Source organism: Thalassophryne amazonica, chromosome 10, assembly GCF_902500255.1.
Source record: "Thalassophryne amazonica chromosome 10, fThaAma1.1, whole genome shotgun sequence".
In the NCBI taxonomy this organism is placed as follows: domain Eukaryota; kingdom Metazoa; phylum Chordata; class Actinopteri; order Batrachoidiformes; family Batrachoididae; genus Thalassophryne; species Thalassophryne amazonica.
In genome coordinates this window covers 59,508,088-59,532,683 of record NC_047112.1, presented here as the reverse complement: position 1 = coordinate 59,532,683, position 24,596 = coordinate 59,508,088, and the positions used below count along the sequence as shown (strand labels likewise).

Sequence of the window (24,596 nt, the reverse complement as noted above, 5' to 3'; positions counted from 1 at the left end):
GTTTTCACGCCTGTCGATTGCATCATTTTCTGGTAAGCAGCCTTTGTGTGAGGACGTGCAGCGCGCTTGGTGGATTTTCATTTCAAGGAAAAAGATGGAACGACTGGAGCAGCGCCGCATCAAATTTTGCCAGAAACTGGGCGACAGCCAGGTGGAAACCATTCGGATGATTCAGACGGCTTTCGGTGACTTTTCAGTTGTGTGACTAGCCGAGAAATTGTGGAAGAGGTGGGCATGTCACAACATGTCCTGTGAGACTTCAACACGGAGGTGCTTTTGCTCCGCCGTCAGAAGCAGCATGAATTTCACAGCCACTCTTTTCATGGCCAAATCTTCTGTCTTCTACAGTGGAATGTACCGAAAAAGTGCTGATGTCCACCTCTTCTGCAATTTCTCAGATAGTCACACGATGGCCCGGCATCACCACAGCGTTCACTTTGAAAATGATCTGGTCATTTCAGCATGTTGATGGCGGACTGGAGTGTGGCTCGCTCTCCACCGTTGTGCGGATGTCTTTAAACCGGTTGTACCACTCCTTAATCTGTGTGATGCCCATAGGATCATCACCGAAAGCCGTCTGAATCATCCGAATGGTTTCCACCTGGCTGTCGCCCAGTTTCTGGCAAAATTTGATGCGGCGCTGCTCCAGTCGTTCCGTCTTTTTCCTTGAAATGAAAATCCGCCGAGCGCACAGCACACACCTCACACCTAACACAAAGGCTGCTTACCAGGAAATGACGCAATCGACAGGTGTGAAAAAGTTCACGCATGCACACGAAGGTTCAAGGTTTGCTCATGCAAGCACACGTGATTCAAATCCATCAGGTTTTTGCAAAAAATAAAAAGGTCCGATACTTTTCTAACAGACCTCGTAGTCTATATTAACAAAAAGAAAAAGGCAAACTAGATCATATTCTGTGGTGAGACTTACGACTTATCTGATGACATATGAACAATTGCATTTTTTAATTGCAGTTTGCAAAATTTCATGCAGCTTCAATACTGTGCAGTAGGTTTGTGCTAGATGAAAAAGGAGAGTTAAAGAAACACCGGCTGCTCTTGTCCAGTGAGAAGCCGATATGTGGAGGCTGGCATGGTCTTCAAGTGAATCTGCCCAGATGAAGGGGGATATATAATTATCAATAATTCATCATAAAAAAATTAAGTTTCTTGGCTAGTACCTAAAATTCCTATGAAAAATATAGAATATAAATGCTGACAAAATGAACTGGCATTTCCTGCGATCTCACCTCTCCGATGGCGTTGGTCAGGATTTGGACAATCTTCTCATGTGGCGTTGCAACCACGCTCTGCCCATTGATTTCAATGATACGGTGCCCGACGCGAATTCCCCCTCTCTCTGCTATACCCCCCCGCATCAGACTGCAGATCTATGACAGACAGAGAAAACGTATTTTGCTGAAGAAAACAAATCCTGTTTTTGTTTTTGCTTCTGGTATAAAATGTGTTATACAACCTCAATTCCAATGAAGTTGGGACATTGTGTAAAATGTAAATAAAAACAGAATACAATGATTTGCAAATCCTCTTCAACCTATATTCAATTGAATACACCACAAAGACAAGATATTTAATGTTCAAACTGATAAACTTTATTGTTTTTGTGTAAATATTTGCTCATTTTGAAATGGATGCCTGCAACACATTTCAAAAAAGTTGGGACAGTGGTATATTTACCATTGTGTTGCATCACCTTTCCTTCTAACAACACTCAATAAGTGTTTGGGAACTGAGGACACTAACTGTTGAGGCTTTGTAGGTGGTATTCTTTCCCATTCTTGCTTGATCTACGACTTCAGTTGTTCAACAGTCCGGGGTCTCCATTGTCATATTTTGCGCTTCATAATGTGCCACACATTTTCAATGGGCAACAGGTCTGGACTGCAGGCAGGCCAGTCTAGTACCTGCACCCTTTTACTACGAACCCACACTGTTGTTACACATGCAGAATGTGGCTTGCCATTGTCTTGCTGAAATAAGCAGGGACGTCCCTGAAAAAGACGTTACATGTGTTGCTCCAAAACCTGGATGGACCTTTCAGCATTGATGGTGGCAACACAGATGGGTAAGCTGTCCATGTCATGGGCACTAACACACCCCCATACCATCACAGATGCTGGCTTTTGAACTTTGCATTGGTAACAATCTGGATGGTCTTTTTCCTCTTTTGTCCTGAGGACATGATGTCCATGATTTCGGAGAACAATTTGAAATGTGGACTCAGAGTTTTCCACTTTGCATCTGTCCATTTCAAATGAGCTCGGGCCCAGAGAAGGCGGCGGCGTTTCTGGATGTTGATGTATGGCTTTCGCTTTGCATGGTAGAGTTTTAACTTGCACTTGTAGATGTAGCGACGAGCTGTGTTAACTGACAATGGTTTTCTGAATGTTCCTGAGCCCACACGGTAAGATCCTCTACACTATGATGTTGTTTTTTTAATGTAGTGTCACCTGAGGTATCAAAGGTCACAGGCATTCAGCATTGGTTTTCAGCCTTGCTGCTTATGTGTAGATAGTTCTCCAGATTCTCTGAATCTTGTGATTATATTATGGACTGTAGATGTTGGAATCCCTAAATTCCTTGCAATTGAAGAAATTGATAAACATTGTTCTTAAACTGTTGGACTATTTTTCACGCAATTGTTCACAAAGTGGTGATCCTCGCCTCATCTTTGCTTGTGAACGGCTGAGCCTTTTGGGGATGCTCTTTTTATACCCAATCATGACACTCACCTGTTTCCAATTAGGTGTTCTTTGAGCATTTATCAACTTTCCCAGTATTTTGTTGCCCCGTCCCAACTTTTTTGAAATGTGTTGCATCCATTTCAAAATGAGCAAATATTTGTACAAAAACAATAAAGTTTATCAGTTTGAACATTAAATATCTTGTCTTTGTAGTGTATTCAATTAAATATAGGTTGAAGAGGATTTGCAAATCATTGTATTCTGTTTTTATTTACATTTCACATAACATCCCAACTTCACTGGAATTGGGGTTGTGTGTGTATATATATATATATATATATACACACACATACACATATACATACACGTGTGTGTGTGTGTGTGTGTGTGTGTGTGTAAACTTGCTTATCTATGAGACCATTTAAGGCCAAATCTAATTCAAGCGTAATACTGTCAAGTCTTACAGTATTGATTAATTACGTACAATGCCATCTTCCACACTGAAGCCAAGCTGAAACTTGGGATCTGGTCTCTTGATTATTGCTATGGTGACTGGAGGACAGTGGACAATGCTGAGCTTCACATACTTTTGGTTTTTCAAGTCCTGTAATGAAATAATATTTGAATGGCAGCATAAAGCAGTGCTGAAACAACTCAATTTAAGTAATTGAACAACAAATGAATTACAGATTTTGCTTTTTGATAAATTATTTAAGTAATTACTTCATACAAATCAGTTAATTTCATGTAAATGAGTCAGGTGTTAATACTCTTCCAAATGTGACGATTTGATGCTTTTGTTGTTGTTGTTTTTTTTTTAATCACAGTTAAGAAAAACAATCTACTTTTGGACTGTTGGAATGGTTTTGACTGTGCTGAATGTTTGGTGTCCACAGTAAAGGTCAATCAATGTCAAAAAACCCCAAAACGCCTGGCTGGAAAATCACTAATCCTCAAGTTGCTCCCAGTGTGTAGTGAGTGCCTTGCATGGCAGCACACTGACATCGGTGTGTGTGTGTGTTTGTGTGAATGTGAGGCATAACTGTAAAGCGCTTTGAGCATCTGATGCAGATGGAACAGCGCTATATAAATGCAGTCCACTGACCATTTAACATCCACTGTCACTGGCACATAACACATTATATATGTAATATGATAACTAAGCATGACAGATGGTGCAAAACTATTCCTTTTTACAACTATATTCACTCAACCAATAATTTGCATCACTTTTTACAAAAGTGGAGGAACTTTAACTTTTGACCCTGTTCAAACTAAAGTTGACGTTTCTCATCATTTCTGCAATTTTTTTTAAAACCCATAACTCCAACTGCAGAGTACTGCAAAGAATTTACACAGACATCTGGCTGAATGTGAACAATGTATAAGCAGTCCTAAGCTTATAGACTCTCTCAAATGTCATAAATCTGCCTGTAAGGAATTTTTCCTAAAGATAATTAAATGTTAAAGAATCCATTTACTTTTGTTATTGTACAGTTTATTTTTTTCCCCATCTCTTTTTATTTATATTGAGGAGGTGCAGGGGTGGGCAATTATTTTTTGCCAAGGGCCAAATGAGAAACAGAAAATATTGTGGAGGGTCGGGCCAAAAGGCTAAACTCAAGTCTGCACAATAATAATTTTATTCCTATATAAAAAGTAGTAAATAGCACTGTTTTGACAAACTAGATGTTCTGATTAGTCAATGAAAAAAATAGGTTACCTTACAAAAATGTAACTCATTCAATCAAATTTTCCAAGACAATAGTGAAAAAAAGTGAAACATTTCTGACGCATTATATTTGTAATATTTTTCAGTCACATTGACCCAAAAAAACGCATTTTGAGTCTAACATACCGTTTAAACTGAAACTTACTGTTGAACCAAGGAGGTTCTTAGCTTTCTAAAGACGTCACATCAATTGTCATTGTAAACCGGATGTTAAAGACAAGTCACAATATCATCGTCACTGAACTGTCCCAGTGCACTAGTTCTTATCATGTCTTTGCATGACTACATTTGTATTTTCCACCACTTTTTACATTTTAGTGTTTTTCAGTTCTTTTTTCTTATTCAGTGACATAAATCTAGTCTCTGTGGATCTTTAACAAGTGAGAGAGGACCTGCACCTGGATTTACTAAACTTCAAAATTCGGCATTCAACATCCACCTCTCTCTTTTTGGCATGAGCGGACAAATTTGAGACGTGCTACATATTGACTGGATTAATGATTTCCGAAAAATAAAAATGAAAAACAGGCTTCAAAATAAAAGCAATGCGTTTTCAGTTCAGTCATAATGGCCCGGTCACACGATGACAGCAGAACAAAGGAGAAAAAGTCAAAAAGGCGGGAAAAGGTGGATGAATGAGCTACATCTTTCCCATCACCGAAAAGGCTGCACACCAAGAGCGCATGAGGGTGAAAGCGAAACATTCACGATCACAGGACCGAAAGTGGGAATAAAACCAAACAGTCTCTCACGCTGGATCCACGGATAGTTCCCCATGGATCATGCGAAGGTGCCATGCCAGCCTGTGTGGCAAACGTAATGGCGCTGTGCGGCTGTGTGGTGAACGTGATGGCGCCATGCCAGGCTGTGTGGCTGTGTGGTGAACGTGATGGCGCCGTGCCAGGCTGTGTGGTTGTGTAGTGAATGTGATGGCGCCATGCCAGGTTGTGTGGCTGTGTGGTGAACGTGATGGCGCCATGCCAGGCTGTGTGGTGAATGTGATGGCGCCATGCCAGGCTGTGTGGTGAATGTGATGGCGCCATGCCAGGCTGTGCGGCTGTGTGGTGAATGTGATGGCACCATGCCAGGCTGTGCGGCTGTGTGGTGAACGTGATGGCGCCGTGCCAGGCTGTGTGGCGAACGTGATGGATCCGTGCCAGGCTGTGTGGCGAACGTGATGGATCCGTGTCAGGCTGTGTGACGAACGTGATGGATCCGTGTCAGGCTGTGTGACGAACGTGATGGATCCGTGTCAGGCTGTGTGACAAACGTGATGGATCCGTGTCAGGCTGTGTGACAAACGTGATGGATCCGTGTCAGGCTGTGTGACGAACGTGATGGATCCGTGTCAGGCTGTGTGACAAACGTGATGGATCCGTGTCAGGCTGTGTGACGAACGTGATGGATCCGTGTCAGGCTGTGTGGTGCAGGGCGATCGCTCCATGCCAGACTCTGCTATTATGCGATAGCGCTATGCCAGGCTGTGCGGCTGTGTGGCGAACATGATGGCGCAGTGACAGGCTGTGTGGCGCAGGGTGATCGCTCTATGGCAGGCTGTACTATACTCTGGAGGACACGCAGCCACAAATGGCTTGGGAGGTGGAGGAAGGTCACCTGCAACACTAACGTGATAGAATAGTAAATATTTTATTCTTTAATTTCCAGATATTTGCCGCCAGGTCCAAGTCAGCTAAAGGGCCGGATATAGCCCGCGGGCTGCAAAACGCCCAGGTGTGGTCTCGTGGTTAAGCTGCTAACAAACCGTTATCTCCACAGCCTGCAAGGTTTTTTATATTGTGCGCACGTTTTATTATATTGTCTGCACGTTTTAAGCATCGTTTGAGTAAAACAAAGGCACGATCTACTTAAACGTGGCCACAATTTGTAAAACATGCACTCAATATTGTCATGACTAGGGCTGCAACAAATGATTATTTGGATCATCGATGAATCTGATGTGGTTTCGACACGATTAATCGGCTTAGCGGGGAATTTTTTAAAAATGTGCCAGGGAAACAATTTTTCTCTCCTTCCATCACTTTATTTAACAACAGAACATTATTTGAAAACTTATAATACTTGTACTTGAAAATCAACAAATTGTCAAATGTCCCTTGGCTGTTGAAATATAAAATAATAAAAAATAAAACAGTTTATAATAAAAAACAAAAATAATTATTTCAAATGACATTGCTTTATCAAAGTGCTGAGTTGCCATAAAACAACACTGAAACATAAAATGTTATAAAATAGATGGTGAAAGAGAGGTATTTTTGATGCTGCAAATAAGCAATTATCATAACCAGTTAACCATAAAACCTAAATCAAAAACTGTAGCCAGACTCATTATATGTGCAACATTCTCTGTATAACTTGTAAACTATGTGGTCATTTCACAATGACACGTGACTCATGTCTCTTTCTCTAAAATTGTATTGTAGCATTATTAATTATTATTACTATTATTATTGTTGCTATTATTATAATATATAAATAAAAATAAATTAAAAAATTATAATTTGTAATACATTTGACTCTTTTATGACAACAAACGCTGAGCCATTAATTATTATACAGAAAACAAATGCACAATCATGCTGAAATGCCAGCAGCTTAATGCTAACTTTAACACTGAAAATGCCATAGACATGCTCGGTGTTAGCATAAAATACATCTAGCAACTGTTTCAGAAGACCATAACAGGTCAGTTTAACATAAAAAAAAAGGTAAATATTCCTCACAGACATATGCTCTTCACGGTTTTAGTGGGGAAAAATTAAGATAAAGCGAAATAAAACAAATGAAACCAACGAAGCAGCAGCTCAAAGCACTCCTTCATTGGTTCAAGATTCAAAGCAAAGCTCGGTTGATTATTTGGAAGAAACAAAACATTTGCAGTAAAACAAAGTTTTTTAGCAACTAATCGATGACTAAATTAGTTGACAACTATTTTAATAATCGATTTTAATCGATTAACTCAATTAGTTGTTTCAACTCTAGTCGTGACACATAAATGTTGGCTATTAGCCAACAAACCAGGAGACAGTGTAATACATTTCCCCATTACAAATGGATCTGGTCAGGGTGTATCATGGTTTGGGTGCACAAGGACATATAGAGAACTCCAGCTGCCCAGCATGGCATCATCTGGAGTTTAAGCACATTAAAAATGATGCTGAGGGTGAAGCGTCTCCCCATCGTGAGGATGACAATTTCGGCCATATTATGAAGTTCATTTTGAACGAAAGGAAAACGTGTGCACGTTTTATTAATTCGAGAGCTCAACTGAAAGAAAACATGTGCATGTTTTATTAATTCGAGGCCTCGATTAAAGGAAAACATGCGCACAGTTTATTAATTCGAGGGCTCGATTAAAGGAAAACGTGCGCATGTTTTATTAATTCGAGGGCTCAATTAAAGGAAAACGTGCACACGAATAATCACGGCCATTAAAACGTGCGCGTTGAATTATCACGGCCAGGAAAACGTGCACACGTTTTATTAATTTGAGAGCACATTTTATTAATTCGTGGGCTCAATTAAAGGAAAACGTGCGCACAAATTACATGGCCAGAAAAAAAAAAAAAAAAATCACTTTAAGTGACCTCTTCTGGGTTTCGCAGATATCTAATTTGTTAGATAGGATGTCTGTGTCATGTGCACACCATTTAAGAACTGTGATGTCTTCCTGTAATTTGTATTTTGCTATAATTTTTTTCCATATCTTAAGAGTCCGTCTTACCCATGGATTTTTAATAGTTTTTATTCAATCTTGTAGATTTCTATCGGCCATAATCGCTTGTATAGGAATGGGGTGTATTTTCGCTTCAATTCTTTTCCACTGAGCATCATAGGAGGGGTTGCACCAGTATATCATAGGCCTTAATTAGGCAGCCTGATAATAATTCTAAAGAGAATGAATTAATAATTATAAAGAGAAGGTAAGCTCCATTCACCCTTTTTCTTTGTAAACTGTGAGGTTTTGAAACATATTCTCCGTTTCTTATCTTGCCATATATATATATATCTCAATAACATTTGTTCCATTCATTCAATTGTTTTTGATTAATTTCTAATGGGAAGGTCTGAAATAGATATAATAATCTTGGTAAAATTAACATTTTAATGGACTCTATTCTTGAATTGAGACTCAGGAAGGAAACTAAAGTCCATCTTATAATATCCTCTAAGTTTTTGTTTATTGGTGAGTAGTTGCATTCTGATATTTCTTGCAGATCGTTTGGTATTATGATGCCCAGATATTTGAGTCGTTCTTCTTGCCAAAACAGTTTGTATCCTGATCTCTCCTAATGGGCTGTAATTGTATGAGAGCACTTGTGTTTTTTCCTATATTAATCTTATACCCTGAAAGTTATTTTAGGGAGAGACTGTGTCGGTTGACCCATACATGTTACAAAACATCATTCATTTAACAGGCCAGCTTAGGCTCTGTACCAGTGAATATTAATACCATTTATATCTTTGTTTTGTCTTACATAATGTGCTAAGGACTCCAAAAATAATGCAAAAAGCAGGACCAGAACTATTTTCACTCCTGCAGATCTTCATCTGGTGTGCTTCATAAGAGGAAGGTTTATTAAAATCTACCAAAGAGTTTAGGACGAGTTGCACTTAGAAGGTTCATGGACAGATGGGCAGGATGTGATATCCTCTCCAAATTTTTGACTACAGGAGGCATGAGGACAGGGTGGGGGAGGATCAATCTGGGAATGAGATATTGATTTAATTCATGAACATATTCCACCGACAAAATAATATGAGTTGTTTACTTGCCCACTGTGTCAGACATGTATATTGCACTAAAAGAATCCGTGCTATATTCAGCACAAGCTGTGCAATGTGGGCCAAACAGTGGAAATTAATCCCACACCAGTCTTACAACGCTATCGTTCGCTATGAGGTATAATGATCACTGTTACTGAGACAGGCTGAGGCTTTCATTCTGCTTGAAAATAAATTGGGCTACTAAGTTTGCAGTGTTCCTGCTACTTTTTCAAAACATTTATGAAAATACTAAAACATGATACGTCAAGACTCAACTTCAGTCAACTTGCACTCATGCTGCCCCTTTAGAAACACAGTAAGCATCAGGTGAATCTACCAACAACGCAAAACAGACACAAACACTATATGGAACACTGCGCCATCTAGTGCATCTTAAGGACAGTACATTTGTAGTCAAGCTCAACTTAAATATAAAAAATGACAGAATTCTTGAAATAATGTCTTGAAATTAGCAGAGCAATCTCATTTGGGCTTATTTTACTGGTATTAGGAAGAGAAGAAGGGAAACATGATGCCCTCTACATTTTTGGAAAATGTTACGTTTTAAAAATAGCAGCAACTTAAAAATCTTCACTTAAGATTTTTTCAAATGTATTCTCTAAAAAGTCCTTTCTGTACATCTTACTGAAATTTTACTTACGTGATTGTGTCATGTTAAGTGTAGATCAGATATATGGTCTACAAATTGGACAAATATACTTGGTAAGCTTTTGTATTTTGCAATATGAGCCCCATAAGTGAAGCAGGATGAGAAAGATGGAAAAACAAAACTGGACTATCTCCCAAAACGAAGGAAAAAATAAACAAGCAAAACCTTAAAAAAACCCAGATCTATATGAAATAGGATACAGAGACTAATCATCTATTAGCAAGTCTTACCCGGATTATATTTTGGCAGGTAGAGATGGGCAGACCCACAAGGCTGGTGCCATTAACTGACATGATGCGGTCACCGATGCTAAGTTCACCACAGCGCTCAGCGGGGCCTCCATGAAGGAGATTTGCTACAACAACGGTGGGCAAGATAGAGCCCCAACCAGACTCCACCACCGCCAGGCCTAAAATCTCTCCAGAAGCCTTGGTGATGATTACCTGAACCACAGACACACAGGTACCACTGTTTTAATGAAGCAATACAATGATTTACTGGTAGTCATAGATAGGTAGCTGGATTATTTTAAAGCATAGGGGCTAAAGACAAATTTGTTAAACTTACACAGCCATTAGAATAAAGCACGTAGGTTGACATGCGACCACAACTTACATGTCAACCATCAACAAAAGATGACTGATTCAGCATGTATGTACCAAAAAAGAATGTTCAAACAGAACTGAATGGAACTTCTACATTAATTATTTAAGTATTCAGTAAATATTTCAATCTTGATTTGTGTAAGATTCTTGAAACTGATGTTTGGTTACATCCTTGAATACAGTTCACAAGCTGTGTATTGTGCTGATGCCACTAAACAGATGACAGGAAAGAGAGCAAACATATTACTCAGCATTTACTTAAGGTCCCTCCAAAGTGTGGAACAATTTGAAGCATTTTTACCCCGAACCAAATGATTCAGCTACAGATAAAAATGTGATCAGTTAATCATGGTTGCTCTCCTTTTTCTTCACACATAATAAATTTCACACCTGAGTAAACAGCTTCCCTCCAGAACCATTAGTTCTGACTTTAGACTTTAGTTTTGTGTCATGTCTGTGATCTGCTTTTTTCTACAAAATTAAACAACTGAATGAACATCCTCCGAGGCCGGTGATTCCATAATTTTTGCCAGGGGTTGTACACTCAGTCCCACCATTTTTCATTCATTCATTTTCTGTATTTGACATTGACAAATGATATTTTTATTCACTTGTATGGCTCATATTGCTATTTAATTAATTGCATTTCCAAACTATTTATACGTTGGACTTCCCTTGTTCTTTAATTTCTTCTTAAAAATGTAAAGCAGTTACGTTTGTGTACACTTTTTTTGTGTTGTGATCGGTGACACCCCTATCTGTAAGATTAGCAGAACCTGAGAAACTGTACTGGGGACAAAAAGTGCAGGGGTGCAGCTATGCTGTAACGCTTCAGGGGAATCCCAGCAGACAGAGAGATGGACAAAGACAGACAGACGGGTCATTTCATAGTCACCTTTTGCAAACAATGACTCTGAACAAATCTGCATTTAAAGATCAAACAGTGGTCCGCAGCTCACCTTCAATGAGTCACAACTTTTGTGACAAAACATGCACTCAGAAACTGTTCGACTTACATCTCGAATATTCTGAGAGTCTGAGAAGTGAGCCAGGTCTGCATTGTAGAGTTCCTGGTTTTCCAGGTAGTCACTGTAGTCACCAGGCTTCAAATCGCTGGGCTTGATGCCGTTTACCTGCAGGAACTGCTGGTAGGCCACTGCAAATGCCTGACCAATAGCCTGAGCTATAATCTGGGCCTGAGAGGGCAAAAAGGAGACTCATGAGTTAACATTTTTCTTACATTTATATTATCTTTTAAAATCAAATGATAAATTATTAAAATCAGTTTATTTCAATATACACCTACAACAGAGATTTCCAACCCTGGTCCTGTTTGTTTTTTTCATTTTCACCTGCTCTAGGTACGTCTGTTAAATTACAGTCAAGTCAGTAAGTAGACAGTGACATTTTCCACAACAAAGTGGAAGAAAAATGATCATAATGTGTTTGAAGTTTAGAGTTTCTGCTTTAATTGGAAGGGTTAAAAGAGCAAACATTGCATTAACCATTTAAGAACTACACTCAGTCTCACCATTTTTCATTCATTCATTTTCTATATTTGCTTAATCCAATTAAGGACCATGGGGGAGGAGGCTGAAACCTATCCCAGCGGACATTGGTTGAGAGGTGGGGTACACCCTGGACAAGACGCCAGTCTATCACAGGGCAGTCCTGCTATTTTTAGCCACCATAAAAAACAGGGTAAATGACTTTATTGTCAAGGGTTTGCAATCTGTATAACCTTGCAACTGTTAGAATTGCCTGAGCAGTGGGTCACCCCTCTGAGTCTGGTCTGCTTGAGGTTTCTTCCTCATGCTCACCAGAGGGAGTTTTTCCTTACTACTGTCACGTGTGTGCTTGCTCAGGGGATTGGCAAAGTTAGACCTTACTCATGTGAAGTGCCTTAAGGCAGCTTTGTTGTGATTTGGCGCTATATAAGTAAAATAAATTAAATTTACATTAATCATTAAGAAACACAAACACTACAGTACTGTGTGGTAAAATACTCTCAAGTATGTAGTTCAAAAAGCAGAGTGTCCTTGCAAGAAAAAAAAAAAAAAACTAGCGAGGGAAGCCATCAAAACAGTCACAAAACTCCCAGGAGGAGTTTTAGAGTTGTGTGTGGAAACTTTGCATTGTGCAAATTTGTCTGTTGCAACACCAGCCACAGCTTTACAGTAGATTGACACAGAGAAGGGAGATCTTAGAAAAATGTTAAATTTCAGCTACGGTTTTCCACAAGGTAGATGGGAGACTCAAGCTATGATCCATTTTCTTGTATGACAGTGTGTCCTAACTCAAGACTGACTGAGCACCTTTGCTGTTGGTGCAGAAAAGACACTTGGGAAGAAAAAATGAGAGGCTGCAGTGTTAAAGGAAGAATATGGTCCTATAAAAAGCCTCCTATTCATTACTGTATTATTCATGCACACCGCTCCGATGTAAAACAACACAAATTTTCACAAGACTCAGAATCAATAGCTTTGACACCTAACAGTTACACACAGCTAATTAGTTTCTAAAAGAAACGCGTCCTCCTCCTTGTCTACAGCCTGGTCACATGACGAAAGCCTAGACACTGCTTTTACATTCCAGAGAACTTGCTGGTTGTATGAGGAAGGAAACCAGGCCAAACCAAAAATAAACTGCCATGCTGTGGGACGCTTGATCTGAGCCATATGCAACACTCTAAGGATCAGACACCTTAATTTTCATTTAAAACTTAGACTATGATTGCATCGTGACTTGCAGACAAACCGACATAATGATGTGGCCACTAGCTCCCAAACATATGAACCTGCTATCAGACCTGGACTGCCTGATCCTTTTTTGTGTCCAACAACGGGTATGACTCACATCCTCAGAGGAGAAGACATGACATATCATCAACAGCTTCTTCTGAGACCCAGAGGATGAGGGACTGTTTGATGGCTCTCCTTCCTGTCCTTTATGACTTTGTTTCCTTCTTGCCATCAGGACCACGATGTCACCAATGTCAGCAATGTAAGATATCATCTGGAGTGAATGATCCATCATGGCTTCCTGAGGGAAAACAACACAACAAAGTGGTGTAATTTAAGAAATGAGGTGGACTACCGTTATACTCATCCCTGAAGTCCATAAACTAAATCACACAGAGTATACACTTACAAGGCAGACAACTGTAATTAAAACACACTGTAATACCACAACAATGTTTTACGTTAACTTGTCTGACATGGTTGAAATAGTTGTCAATGTGGTGTTGTTTATTACAAAATTACTCCAAAACAAATCAACTGATTTTTGTTTTCATCAAGGTTTGCTCCAGCCTACAATAACATTTACATATTACTCCAGTGGTGGTTGTACAATAATGAGCTTTAAAATTAATGTGACCACAGTGACATCCATCTGCCAAGGCTAACAGGACGAAGCTAAAATTAGATAACATTTTCAAAAAAAAAAAAAAAAAAAAAAAATGCCTTTTGTCAGGAAGATGTGGAGCACCACTGCACACGCAAAAAAAAATTCTGCTGCATGTGTGACCAGACATGATAAAGGTTCCAAATGGTGAGAAACAAGGCAGCTTGCAGGCAAGTGGCCCCCGCTGGGAGTATCTGAAGCCTTCATGCACAAGTCATAATAATCCAGAAGAGTACAGATACACACACACACAGATGGAGCATGAAGCTTTACTGCCCAAATGTTTACAGGGTGGAAAACCTAGCATGTGATTATGAATATCAGTTTTGCAATTAATCAGACAGATGTTAGACATTCATAGCCGATATAATGTACAGAGTCCACAGTGTTTTAGTGTCTCTGTTGTGAAAATCCTTTCTGGTCTAAAAGTTCATAGGGTGAAAAACAGTGCATGATTACGCCTATCAATTTTGGAATAAATTGGATGAGGCGTTCATAAGTTATAATGTTGGAGAAATGGATGCAGGGAGCACGATTCTGTATCTCCTGTCCTGGCAGGGCTGCTGCCTAAGTACTTAGCTACATCACAGAGCAACTACACTAATTAAACAATAAAGAAATACACACAAGTGGTTAAACAGGCAAAACTGTTCCACATTGTGGGAAAGCAAACTTTCAGTAACAGTACTTATCACATACCAGGCCTTTTTGCCAACAAGTATTTCCACTTTTAGCAAAAAAGTGCTACAAGAAAAGTACAAATGAAATATGACCTAACCTGAGTGTCAGCAGTGAGCACTTTGATCCTCTGCGTGGAGATGAACAGATCCACCTCAGTCATCGGCTGGGACTCACCATCTGGAGCCTGAAGGACACCGTGACAAATTAAATAAATAAAAAATACAGTGCTAATTCTGTACTCGTGTGATGCAACACAAACATTACTGAGCATGGCATGACCCCAAACTGCATCAAACTATTTTCCAGCAGTTTTGGACCCTTTCATGTCCGAATAAATTTACCTTAATGCGATCCACAGCCTCCTGAGCTTGGGCCATACGAGCATTTGTTGATGGATTCTTCTCTGATTTGATCTGCGTGGAGCCCAGGTACTTGGCACCAAATATCACTCCATCTAACAGGTCTTCAGGGTCACATGGTCCAGGAACTAAAAAGTAACAAATATTCAAGAATAAAAATGACATGGTCTCCCTTTTTATTACAGTAGATGTTATATTAAAGAATTATTCTGCACAAACTAAATGATGTATACAGAATGTACCATCTTTATAGGAAGGGTGATCAGCACTCTGCAATGACAAAAAAGTGAGACATTAACTCAGTGACATGGTACAAAATAGGAAAGTAGATGTCAAAAAAATTCAAAGATTATAGTTCTGACAACTAATAAGTCACCTTTTTTTTTAAAAGAAGAAAAGTGAATTATAATTTTCTCTTTGTATACATTACACCTGTGACAGAGTGCCCCCCCCTTTTGGGGGTTTCTTTTAAAGCTGTGAGATCACAGAAGTCCAGAAAGGGAGCTCCCATTTCACTCACAGCAAGCCATAAACAAACTATTATAGTAATTCTAGTTTTGGAAAGAGATGAAGGACAAGACAAAATGTGCAGTTCCATGGAGATGGAGTGATAGAGAGAGGCTACAATGCATTACATAGAGTGCTCAAAAAACTATTGTTTAGACACAAAATACAATTCATTAATTAGATGCCATATAATTAGTTTGTGCACTTTGCTAAGACCAGTGACAGATGCTATAATTGTGTGTTCATATGGATACAACATGCAAAAATATTGCTCAGAGAGATACGTGCATGCAGACATGATAGGAATGAATGTCTTGGCTGTATTCATTGCCAAAATTATTTAATTATTTATCAAGTGCACAGGAATTAATCAAACCGAACCAGAGGAGTGGATTATATGCTCTATACAGTTGTACACAATAGCATTTGAAGTGCTACAGGTTCATCTTAATTGTTTTCGTCTCCGTGGGTGTGGACACCTTCGTGAATGTGCCTTGGGGTTAAGTCCTTTCAAGGTGTGGAGCTTTGCTCTTTCTTTTGGCTGCTTTTTTTTGGGGGGGGGGGGGGGGGGGGGGGGTTCAACAACAGGACCCATCTCAAACTCCAGCAACTCCTTCTAGTGCGGTATGGTATGTCAATGGAACAGCTCTGTAGGATTTTTGTGCTAAAATTGATTTTCTTGCTGTTTTGGATTCAATAACTACCAGAGTGTCATAAAATGATGTGGTTCAAGTTTTCAGACTGCTGCTCCCTTCTTCAAGGACAGAAACTGTTAGTACAGGGGAAAATTTTATTCTAATGTACACTAACGAGTTTGTCTCCTTATTGGGATCCAACCTTTAGTTAAAGCGGTATAACCACATAATGGTTCAAGGTCATCCTGGGGTAAAATTTACCCGATGCTCAGATGTTGATGAAACTTGTGACAAGTTGTTCATATTGTCTCATAGGATCCAAAAATGTACTATTTTACAGTGTGTGGCATTTGGTTGGATAATTAAATGGCAAAATGTATGATGTAGGGTCTACATGGTCTATGGAGGTCACCAAGACTTTCTCCAGATGTTGCAAATGGTGCTATCACCAAATCAGTTAAAATTCATTTTGTGCTACAGTATGACAAGAGGAATCATTGACACCATTTTCAATAACATCTGAGCATTTACTCCAGGATGACCTTAAACCTTTAAAGCCCTATACTTGTGTAACTATTTGTCAGAACCAAGACAAACTATACCTTATCGTAATCCTCTCAACAAGATGGATATATTGGTGTATACAGTGGCTTGCAAAAATATTTGGCCCCTTTTGGTATTTCGCGCATTTTAATTAGTTTATGCCATTTCAAATACAAAAAGAAAATCAGGCTTCTCAATATAAAAATTTCTAAAAATATTTTTCTAAGACTCAAACTGAAAATAAATCTCTACAACTTGATATAAATTCATTAAAAATATAAAAGCCAATATGATGGATTGCATAATTAATCAACCCCTTTGGTATAATACCTGTTAATAATCAGTTTTATTGCCAGTTTTCTTCAGACAAGTCAGGGGATGGATACATGAACATTTCCAAGTCACTGAATATGTCTTGAACTTTATTTAGATCAGTTATGAAGAAATACAAATAGTATGATACTCTGTGGTAAATCTGTGTGGAGTAGACAGTTCTCAAAAATTGAGTGACTGTGCAAGAAGGAGAAGATTGAGGAAAGACACCAAGACACCCAGACAACCCAGAAGTTACAGGCTTCTCTGCCTGTGATTGGAGAAATTATGCACAGTGCATGTTTTGCATTTTGTATCCCCAGTTATACAGCTTCATGATGAAGTGGTACAGAGGATTTTCGTAAAAAGAAGACCTGAAATTTTAGCTACAAATTGCTAGAAGGTACATATGAGATACAAGCCTAGATTTAATGTTTTGGTGAAAGAAAATCCTCATCTACACCACTTCATCATGAAGCTGTATAACTGGGGATACAAAATACAAAACATGCACCATGCACAATTTCTCCAATCACAGCCACAGAAGCCTGTAACTTCTTCTGGGTTGTCTGGGTGTCTTTCTTCACTCTTCTCCTTCTTGGACAGTCACTCAGTTTTTGAGGTCTGCTTCATATAGATTTACCATAGAGTGCCATACTGTTTGCATTTACAAGTATTCATAACTAACACAAATAAACTTTCAGTGACTTGGAAATGTTCATGTATCCATCCCCTGACTTGTCTGAAGAAAAGTGGCAATAAAACTGATTATTTACAGGTATTATACCAAAAGGGCTGATTACTTATGCAACCTATCATCTTGGCTTTTATATTTTTAATGAATTTATATCAAGTTGTAGAGATTTACTTTCAGTTTGAGTCTAAGGAAGATAATCTTATAATTTTTTATAATGAGAAGGCTGATTTACTTTTGTATGTGAAATGCTATAAACAAATTCAAATGAGTGAAATACCAAGGGGCTGAATACTTTTGCAAGCCACTATATTTTAACGTAATTTCATTTGATTTTCAATTTACCGCTGTGCTAATGTTTGCCCCCTTGCAGAAGACAAACAGGTGTCTGAAAATTTGAACCTCTCACGTTCTGACAGCCTAGACCCTGAAACCCAAACAGCGCAAAATCAATTTTAGCATGAAAATCCTACGGGAGTACACACTATTAAATGAAGGCAAAGAGTGAGTGTGATGAATGGTACAATCTTCATACTGCGATGTATATCCTTACTGCAAAAAATACCGTGAAATATTTTAAGTCTATATCTGCAATTACTAATGTATATGTACACAAAAGCAAAGAACCATCTTAAACCAGAGGGCACATGTCTGATGGTCATTTGTCAATAATTCTGCCCCCCCCCCCCGAATAAACTGATTTTAAAAAGACTAATCAATTAAAAACTACATATGCCAAATTGCTACATATGACAAAGAAATTGTAACCATTGGTGCAATATTTCTGAAAATATCTGCGTCAAGTATGGTGTTTTAAACATAAATACATTTATATACATTTTCTTGAGATTTTGTTTGGCCTACTGAAATCTCCCTGACACAAAACTACACCAGCCATCCACCACACAAACTATTTTCAATAGTTTTATGACAAAGTAGTACAGACACAGAATGCAAGCGTAAATAATTAAATGGGAAGAAGAAGAGATTATTATGGTATCAACACAACTGAAGCTACCTGCTCATTGTCAGCTGCAGCTTCTTCCTCTGGAGCCTCTTTCTCCATTTTCACCCACAAGGGTTGCTCCTCGGGCAGGGAGGGTAATAAGTTGTCCTTATGCCGCTGCTGTTGACCATTCCTATCATGGCCCCAGAACATGTGGGCATCTGCCTGACTGTAGGAAACTGAACCTACAGCATCCACAACCCCTCTCTGGAGGAGGCAGGTGGAATCAGATGGTGTGCTAATTTCTGTGCACTGCAGCATTCCCAGCAGGTGTCTCTGGTGGCTTTCAGAGAACAGCAGCCCTGTGGTTTCAGTGCTGTCGTCTGTTGTTAAAGAAGGCGGTTCTGCCTCAAACATACTGGAGTACTGATGCTCAGCATGGTGTGGTGGCATCTGGTAAGTGACAAGAGGCTTTTCCTGCATCAGCTGGAGCTGGCCAAGCAGGGTGTGGATGTGTGTGCGGTCTTCATCTCTTGATCTCTTCTTAACAACCTCTTCTTCAGTAGGCTGTTTGTTTGTTTTCTTAAACATCACCACTTCCTGCTCTTTCCCAGCTCTTCCTTCCTCAACATCCACATGTGGCTCCTCCTCTTCCACCTGTGTATCCTGGACAGGTTCTGAATTATTTTCCACCCGTTTCTGTTGGTTTACAGCAAATGAAATTGCTGGCTCACCATGGCTGTCCTTTTCCAAAGGGTCATCACTGGGAGGGATGCTGGGGTCATTCAACTCACCAGAGTCCACCTCGCTGGAGGAGTCAGACTTCCAGTCTAATGGGGGAGGCTCAATTAGGATAAATGAGTCCAGATCCTCCACTTCAGCTCTGTGCAGAGTCTCTACTGCCCCCCCACTGAATGCAACTACTGGAAAGACCTCATCAACCAGGTCAGAGGCAGAACTCTGGTTCTTGGACATTTCAGTGGCTAACTGAGCAGAAGGAGAAAAGTCTGATTCCATGTTCTGAATCCAGTCACAGGCAAAATAACATTGTGCTGATTTTTTAAGGCCACAATGGTAGAGGTCTTAGTGCTAATTAAGAGATTCATTCCTCATTGGCTTCTCCAAGTTTCCTGCTGTCCATATGACACTGTGAAAAACAAGCAAAATATACATACATACTCACTTTGGTGATGTATATTTGTGGTCAGGGGTTTGCATACACTCATAATGGGCGCGGATGTCATGGCAGTACTGGACTTCCAATGTCTCTGAAGTGGTTGTGTTTTTGAAGTTTCTTGTTTGATTTTTTTTTTTAAATCTCTGGTATAATATACAACCCCTGGCAAAAATTATGGAATCACCGGCCTCGGAAGATGTTCATTCAGTTGTTTAATTTTGTAGAAAAAAAGCAGATCACAGACATGACACAAAACTAAAGTCATTTCAAATGGCAACTTTCTGGCTTTAAGAAACACTATAAGAAATCAAGAAAAAAAGATTGTGGCAGTCAGTAACGGTTACTTTTTTAGACCAAGCAGAGGAAAAAAATATGGAATCACTCAATTCTGAGGAAAAAATTATGGAATCACCCTGTAAATTTTCATCCCCAAAACTAACACCTGCATCATATCAGATCTGCTCGTTAGTCTGCATCTAAAAAGGAGTGAACACACCTTGGAGAGCTGTTGCACCAAGTGGACTGACATGAATCATGGCTCCAACACGAGAGATGTCAATTGAAACAAAGGAGAGGATTATCAAACTCTTAAAAGAGAGTAAATCATCACGCAATGTTGCAAAAGATGTTGGTTGTTCACAGTCAGCTGTGTCTAAACTCTGGACCAAATAAAAACAACATGGGAAGGTTGTTAAAGGCAAACATACTGGTAGACCAAGGAAGACATCAAAGCGTCAAGACAGAAAACTTAAAGCAATATGTCTCAAAAATCGAAAAATGTACAACAAAACAAATGAGGAACGAATGGGAGGAAACTGGAGTCAACGTCTGTGACCGAACTGTAAGAAACCGCCTAAAGGAAATGGGATTTACATACAGAAAAGCTAAACGAAAGGCATCATTAACACTTAAACAGAAAAAAACAAGGTTACAATGGGCTAAGGAAAAGCAATTGTGGACTGTGGATGACTGGATGAAAGTCATATTCAGTGATGAATCTCGAATCTGCATTGGGCAAGGTGATGATGCTGGAACTTTTGTTTGGTGCCTTTCCAATGAGATTTATAAAGATGACTGCCTGAAGAGAACATGTAAATTTCCACAGTCATTGATGATATGGGGCTGCATGTCAGGTAAAGGCACTGGGGAGATGGCTGTCATTACATCATCAATAAATGCACAAGTTTATGTTGATATTTTGGACAATTGAAAGGATGTTTGGGGATGATGAAATTATTTTTCAAGATGATAATGCATCTTGCCATAGAGCAAAAACTGCAAAAACATTCCTTGCAAAAAGACACATAGTGACCCTATGTGTCTTTTTGCAAGGAATGTCATGGCATAGGGTCAATGTCAATGAGCAGATCTGATTTGATGCAGGTGTTAATTTGGGGGATGAAAATTTACAGGGTGATTCCATAATTTTTTCCTCAGAATTGAGTGATTCCATATTTTTTTCCTCTGCTTGGTCTAAAAAAGTAACCGTTACTGACTGCCACAATCTTTTTTTCTTGATTTCTTATAGTGTTTCTTAAAGCCAGAAAGTTGCCATTTGAAATGACTTTAGTTTTGTGTCATGTCTGTGATCTGCTTTTTTTCTACAAAATTAAACAACTGAATGAACATCCTCCGAGGCCGGTGATTCCATAATTTTTGCCAGGGGTTCTACTATGATAATATAATATTCTTGTGGTGTCTGCCTGGGTGGTTGCCATCCAGGACCCAACGCATTTCTGTGATGGGGAACACTTAAATATTTCCGAGCATATCACCCAGTTAACAGATTAATTGTTGCAGCTCTAATGCAGTGTGCATGCATTTTTATGCAAGCTGACAGAATAGAAGAAAGAAAAAAAAAAAACATTAAAATTTCTGCAAATGCATGACCAGCGTTGCAATGATCAACTGATTATTCATTACTTACTGAATTAATAGACAACTATTTTGATTAATCATCTAGAGTCAAAATTCTTTTATTTCACCTTCTTAAATGTAATATTTTCTTTTTTATTTTACTGCCCTCTTCTTATCCGGCAGTAAACTGAATATCTTTGGGCTGCGTACAAAAGAAGACATTTGAAGGTGCCAGCTTTGAAGAACATTTTCCATCACTTTTTGACATTTTATGGACTTAATAACTAACTGTCTAATTGAGAAAATAATCACAAATTAATCTTAATTCTGTGATTATTTTCTCAATTAGACAACTAACCATTATATTCCTGTAGGAATATAATGGTTGTATCCTCATGTATGATGAGATTACAAATGAGCTTCAAGCTCCAACATTTTATAAAAACATTTCTTAGCTAAGCCAGGAAAAAAAAAAAATCAATGTACTTCCCTCATACAAGTGGGACAGTAACATACAGTCAAACCCTGAGATTACATCACACAAGGGGTCTGCACTGTAAAACTAATCTGATTGGACCTCTCTGCTGAACCACTGTGTCAGTGAAATATGATGTTTTATCAAAATATTGTGAGATCACAAACAAAAATCAGTCAGATTCTGTAACAACGTCTGAATGGTAAGTGTAAATATACCCTAATAACCCCACAATCAACAAGATAGAACCGGCAGTTCAAAGATTAAAGTACAACACGGGATAAGGTGTTGCTTCTAGTTTTCTATGAAAATCGTTTTTAGCAGAACTAGATGTTAAAGTTATGGTAAAGAAATTTTGAATGCAACAATTCAACTGCAGTTGTTCTGGAACATGCGCCAAACATATAGCAAAACATGGGATTTTATGATGTCGCTTTCCTTAAACGTAACTTTATAAATATGCTACACCATTTAAGATTATTTTATAAAGTAATTTGGCCTTCTGCTGAATTCGGCACACAGACATTAACAACACAACCGCAAAATCGAAATTTTGAAGGCAAAACGAGAACCAAATAGCAGAGTTTGGCTAATTAAAGTTAGCCACCTTCAATTTACTAAACTAGGTTTGCAAACTGGAGCACCCGACTAAAGAATTTATTTTAAAATGCTGCCATTTTTGAACGTATGACGGAATAGTAGTTCTCACCTGATATTTTAGGTCTTTCTTTGTGCTCAGCGAGATTCCTGAAACTTGACGTCGTGTGTTCTGTGCCGTATACTAAACTTTGGTTTGTTCGAAATACACTAATAAATTTTGCTGCAGAAAGTTTACGCCACCCCCATTTCATGATAAATAATGATACAAATTAACGTTTTAGTTTCACTGTCACTAAGTTCTGTGCTGACAGCTTTTACTTATGTGACCGTGTTGCGTTCACGTGCTCACGTCGCCCATAGTTAAATATACGTCAGCAACATTCCTGTAGTTCACGAAAATACGATGTAAATCTGTTTTCCGCGAAACGTTTAAGATGTTTTTCAACTATATAATGACAGATTTATTTTTTTATTGTATGTATGATAAAACAAAACAAGCCATAGTTAAACAGCAACTACATTGCTGACCTGGATTCTCTGTCCTGTAACATTTTTTTTAATCTATACTGTTTTTGAAATAGTTAGGTGTTAGGTGAAAATGACAGCTTTGTTAAATTTGAGTTTTACCTTTAACAAATGAAACATCCTTCATGTGGTTGTAACAATAGCCCATCTTTCTTTCAAAGGGTCATAAATTCATTTGTATGGAAGGTTCTGGGTATGAAGACATACACGAGTTTACATAATTAAATTGATTATTTCAGCAGCATTTTTACATCACAGCAAAAAAGTCAGGGGTCAATGCCACCTCCAACCTCAAATTTTCCTGTACATGTAGAGTTGCATCAAGAAAAATAGCTGCTGTGAAACTTGTGCCAAATCTAAATATGCTGAGCAAAACAAAAACAGCCAATTGAACATAATTAAATGTACAATATTTCATTGAACATTATCATTCTAAATAAAAGTTGTAAATAAAGCAATGCTGCTTTTCAATATTCTGCACAGTAATTTATTGATTTGCATAAAGATTAATTGCCACAGGGGTCAAAACGAGTAGGCCTCAAATTAGATCCTATAGACACAGAACAATTACAAAATTTGGCAGTTTGCGCAATGAAGCTAAAAACTGATCAGCTTACAAAGTAAATGAGGACCAGTAATGAACAGAAAACAAGTGTATAATAGTTTTGTCATGCATTGTGACCTATACACATTATGTTTGCAATAAAACTTACAGAGTCCAAGGCAAACACAGACCCAAAAATGATTCATCACACTGTAAGATGAATCTATTCCATTGCAAGTCCTCACAGTAAATTATATATGATGGGAGCAAAATGTGGTTACATTCTTAATGATCGTGCACCTAACTTTTTGAAGAAATATCTCCAAAGGTAATGGACACAGTTCAATGAAACTGTGTAGGAGCTCGATTCATCCTCAAAGAGTTGATTAAATTTTGGTGGTGATCCAGGTCTCATTTCCCTTTTTCTTAACCTGTTAACACAGTAAATCCGTTTTTTTCCCTTCCCACCCTTACGCCAATTCATAAGGTACTGTAGAAGGATGCCACTTTAAGGATACATTCTCAAAGTAAGATGACGTCTAAAACTATAAAACGTTTTCTAAAAACATATTTAACATTTTTTTAATAAAGTGATGTCACCGTTATTATTCTGTAACAAGTTAACAAAAACACTTCCAACATTGTTTTGCCGTCATCTCATGTCCGTCAGCACCCGAAGGCAACCTTTATCATCAACTGCGCATGCGTCAGTGTTGAACCAATGAGCGTCCAGTGTGCTTTGTTGAACGTTCTAGACTCGCTCAATCAAACTTGAATGCAAACGAAAAGGACAAAAGCTTCAAAATGTATTTACGTTTATTCTTTCTTTAACAGTACAC

At 38.6% G+C, this 24,596-nt stretch overlaps 1 protein-coding gene across 1 annotated transcript; it reads right to left on the bottom strand.

Annotated features, from left to right (window-relative positions):
• Positions 1-988: 988 nt before the first annotated feature.
• Positions 989-23,037, bottom strand: si:ch73-40i7.5 (amyloid-beta A4 precursor protein-binding family A member 3). The gene is made up of 11 exons (XM_034180066.1): positions 22,798-23,037; positions 18,652-19,726; positions 15,185-15,212; positions 14,925-15,070; positions 14,681-14,767; positions 13,354-13,539; positions 11,514-11,693; positions 10,123-10,335; positions 3,190-3,309; positions 1,251-1,391; positions 989-1,110 (listed from the first exon to the last, which is right to left on the bottom strand). Exons 2-11 carry the CDS (start codon positions 19,594-19,596, stop codon positions 1,039-1,041), a joined length of 2,118 nt encoding a protein of 705 aa, XP_034035957.1. The 5' UTR covers positions 19,597-19,726; positions 22,798-23,037; the 3' UTR covers positions 989-1,038.
• Positions 23,038-24,596: the final 1,559 nt, after the last annotated feature.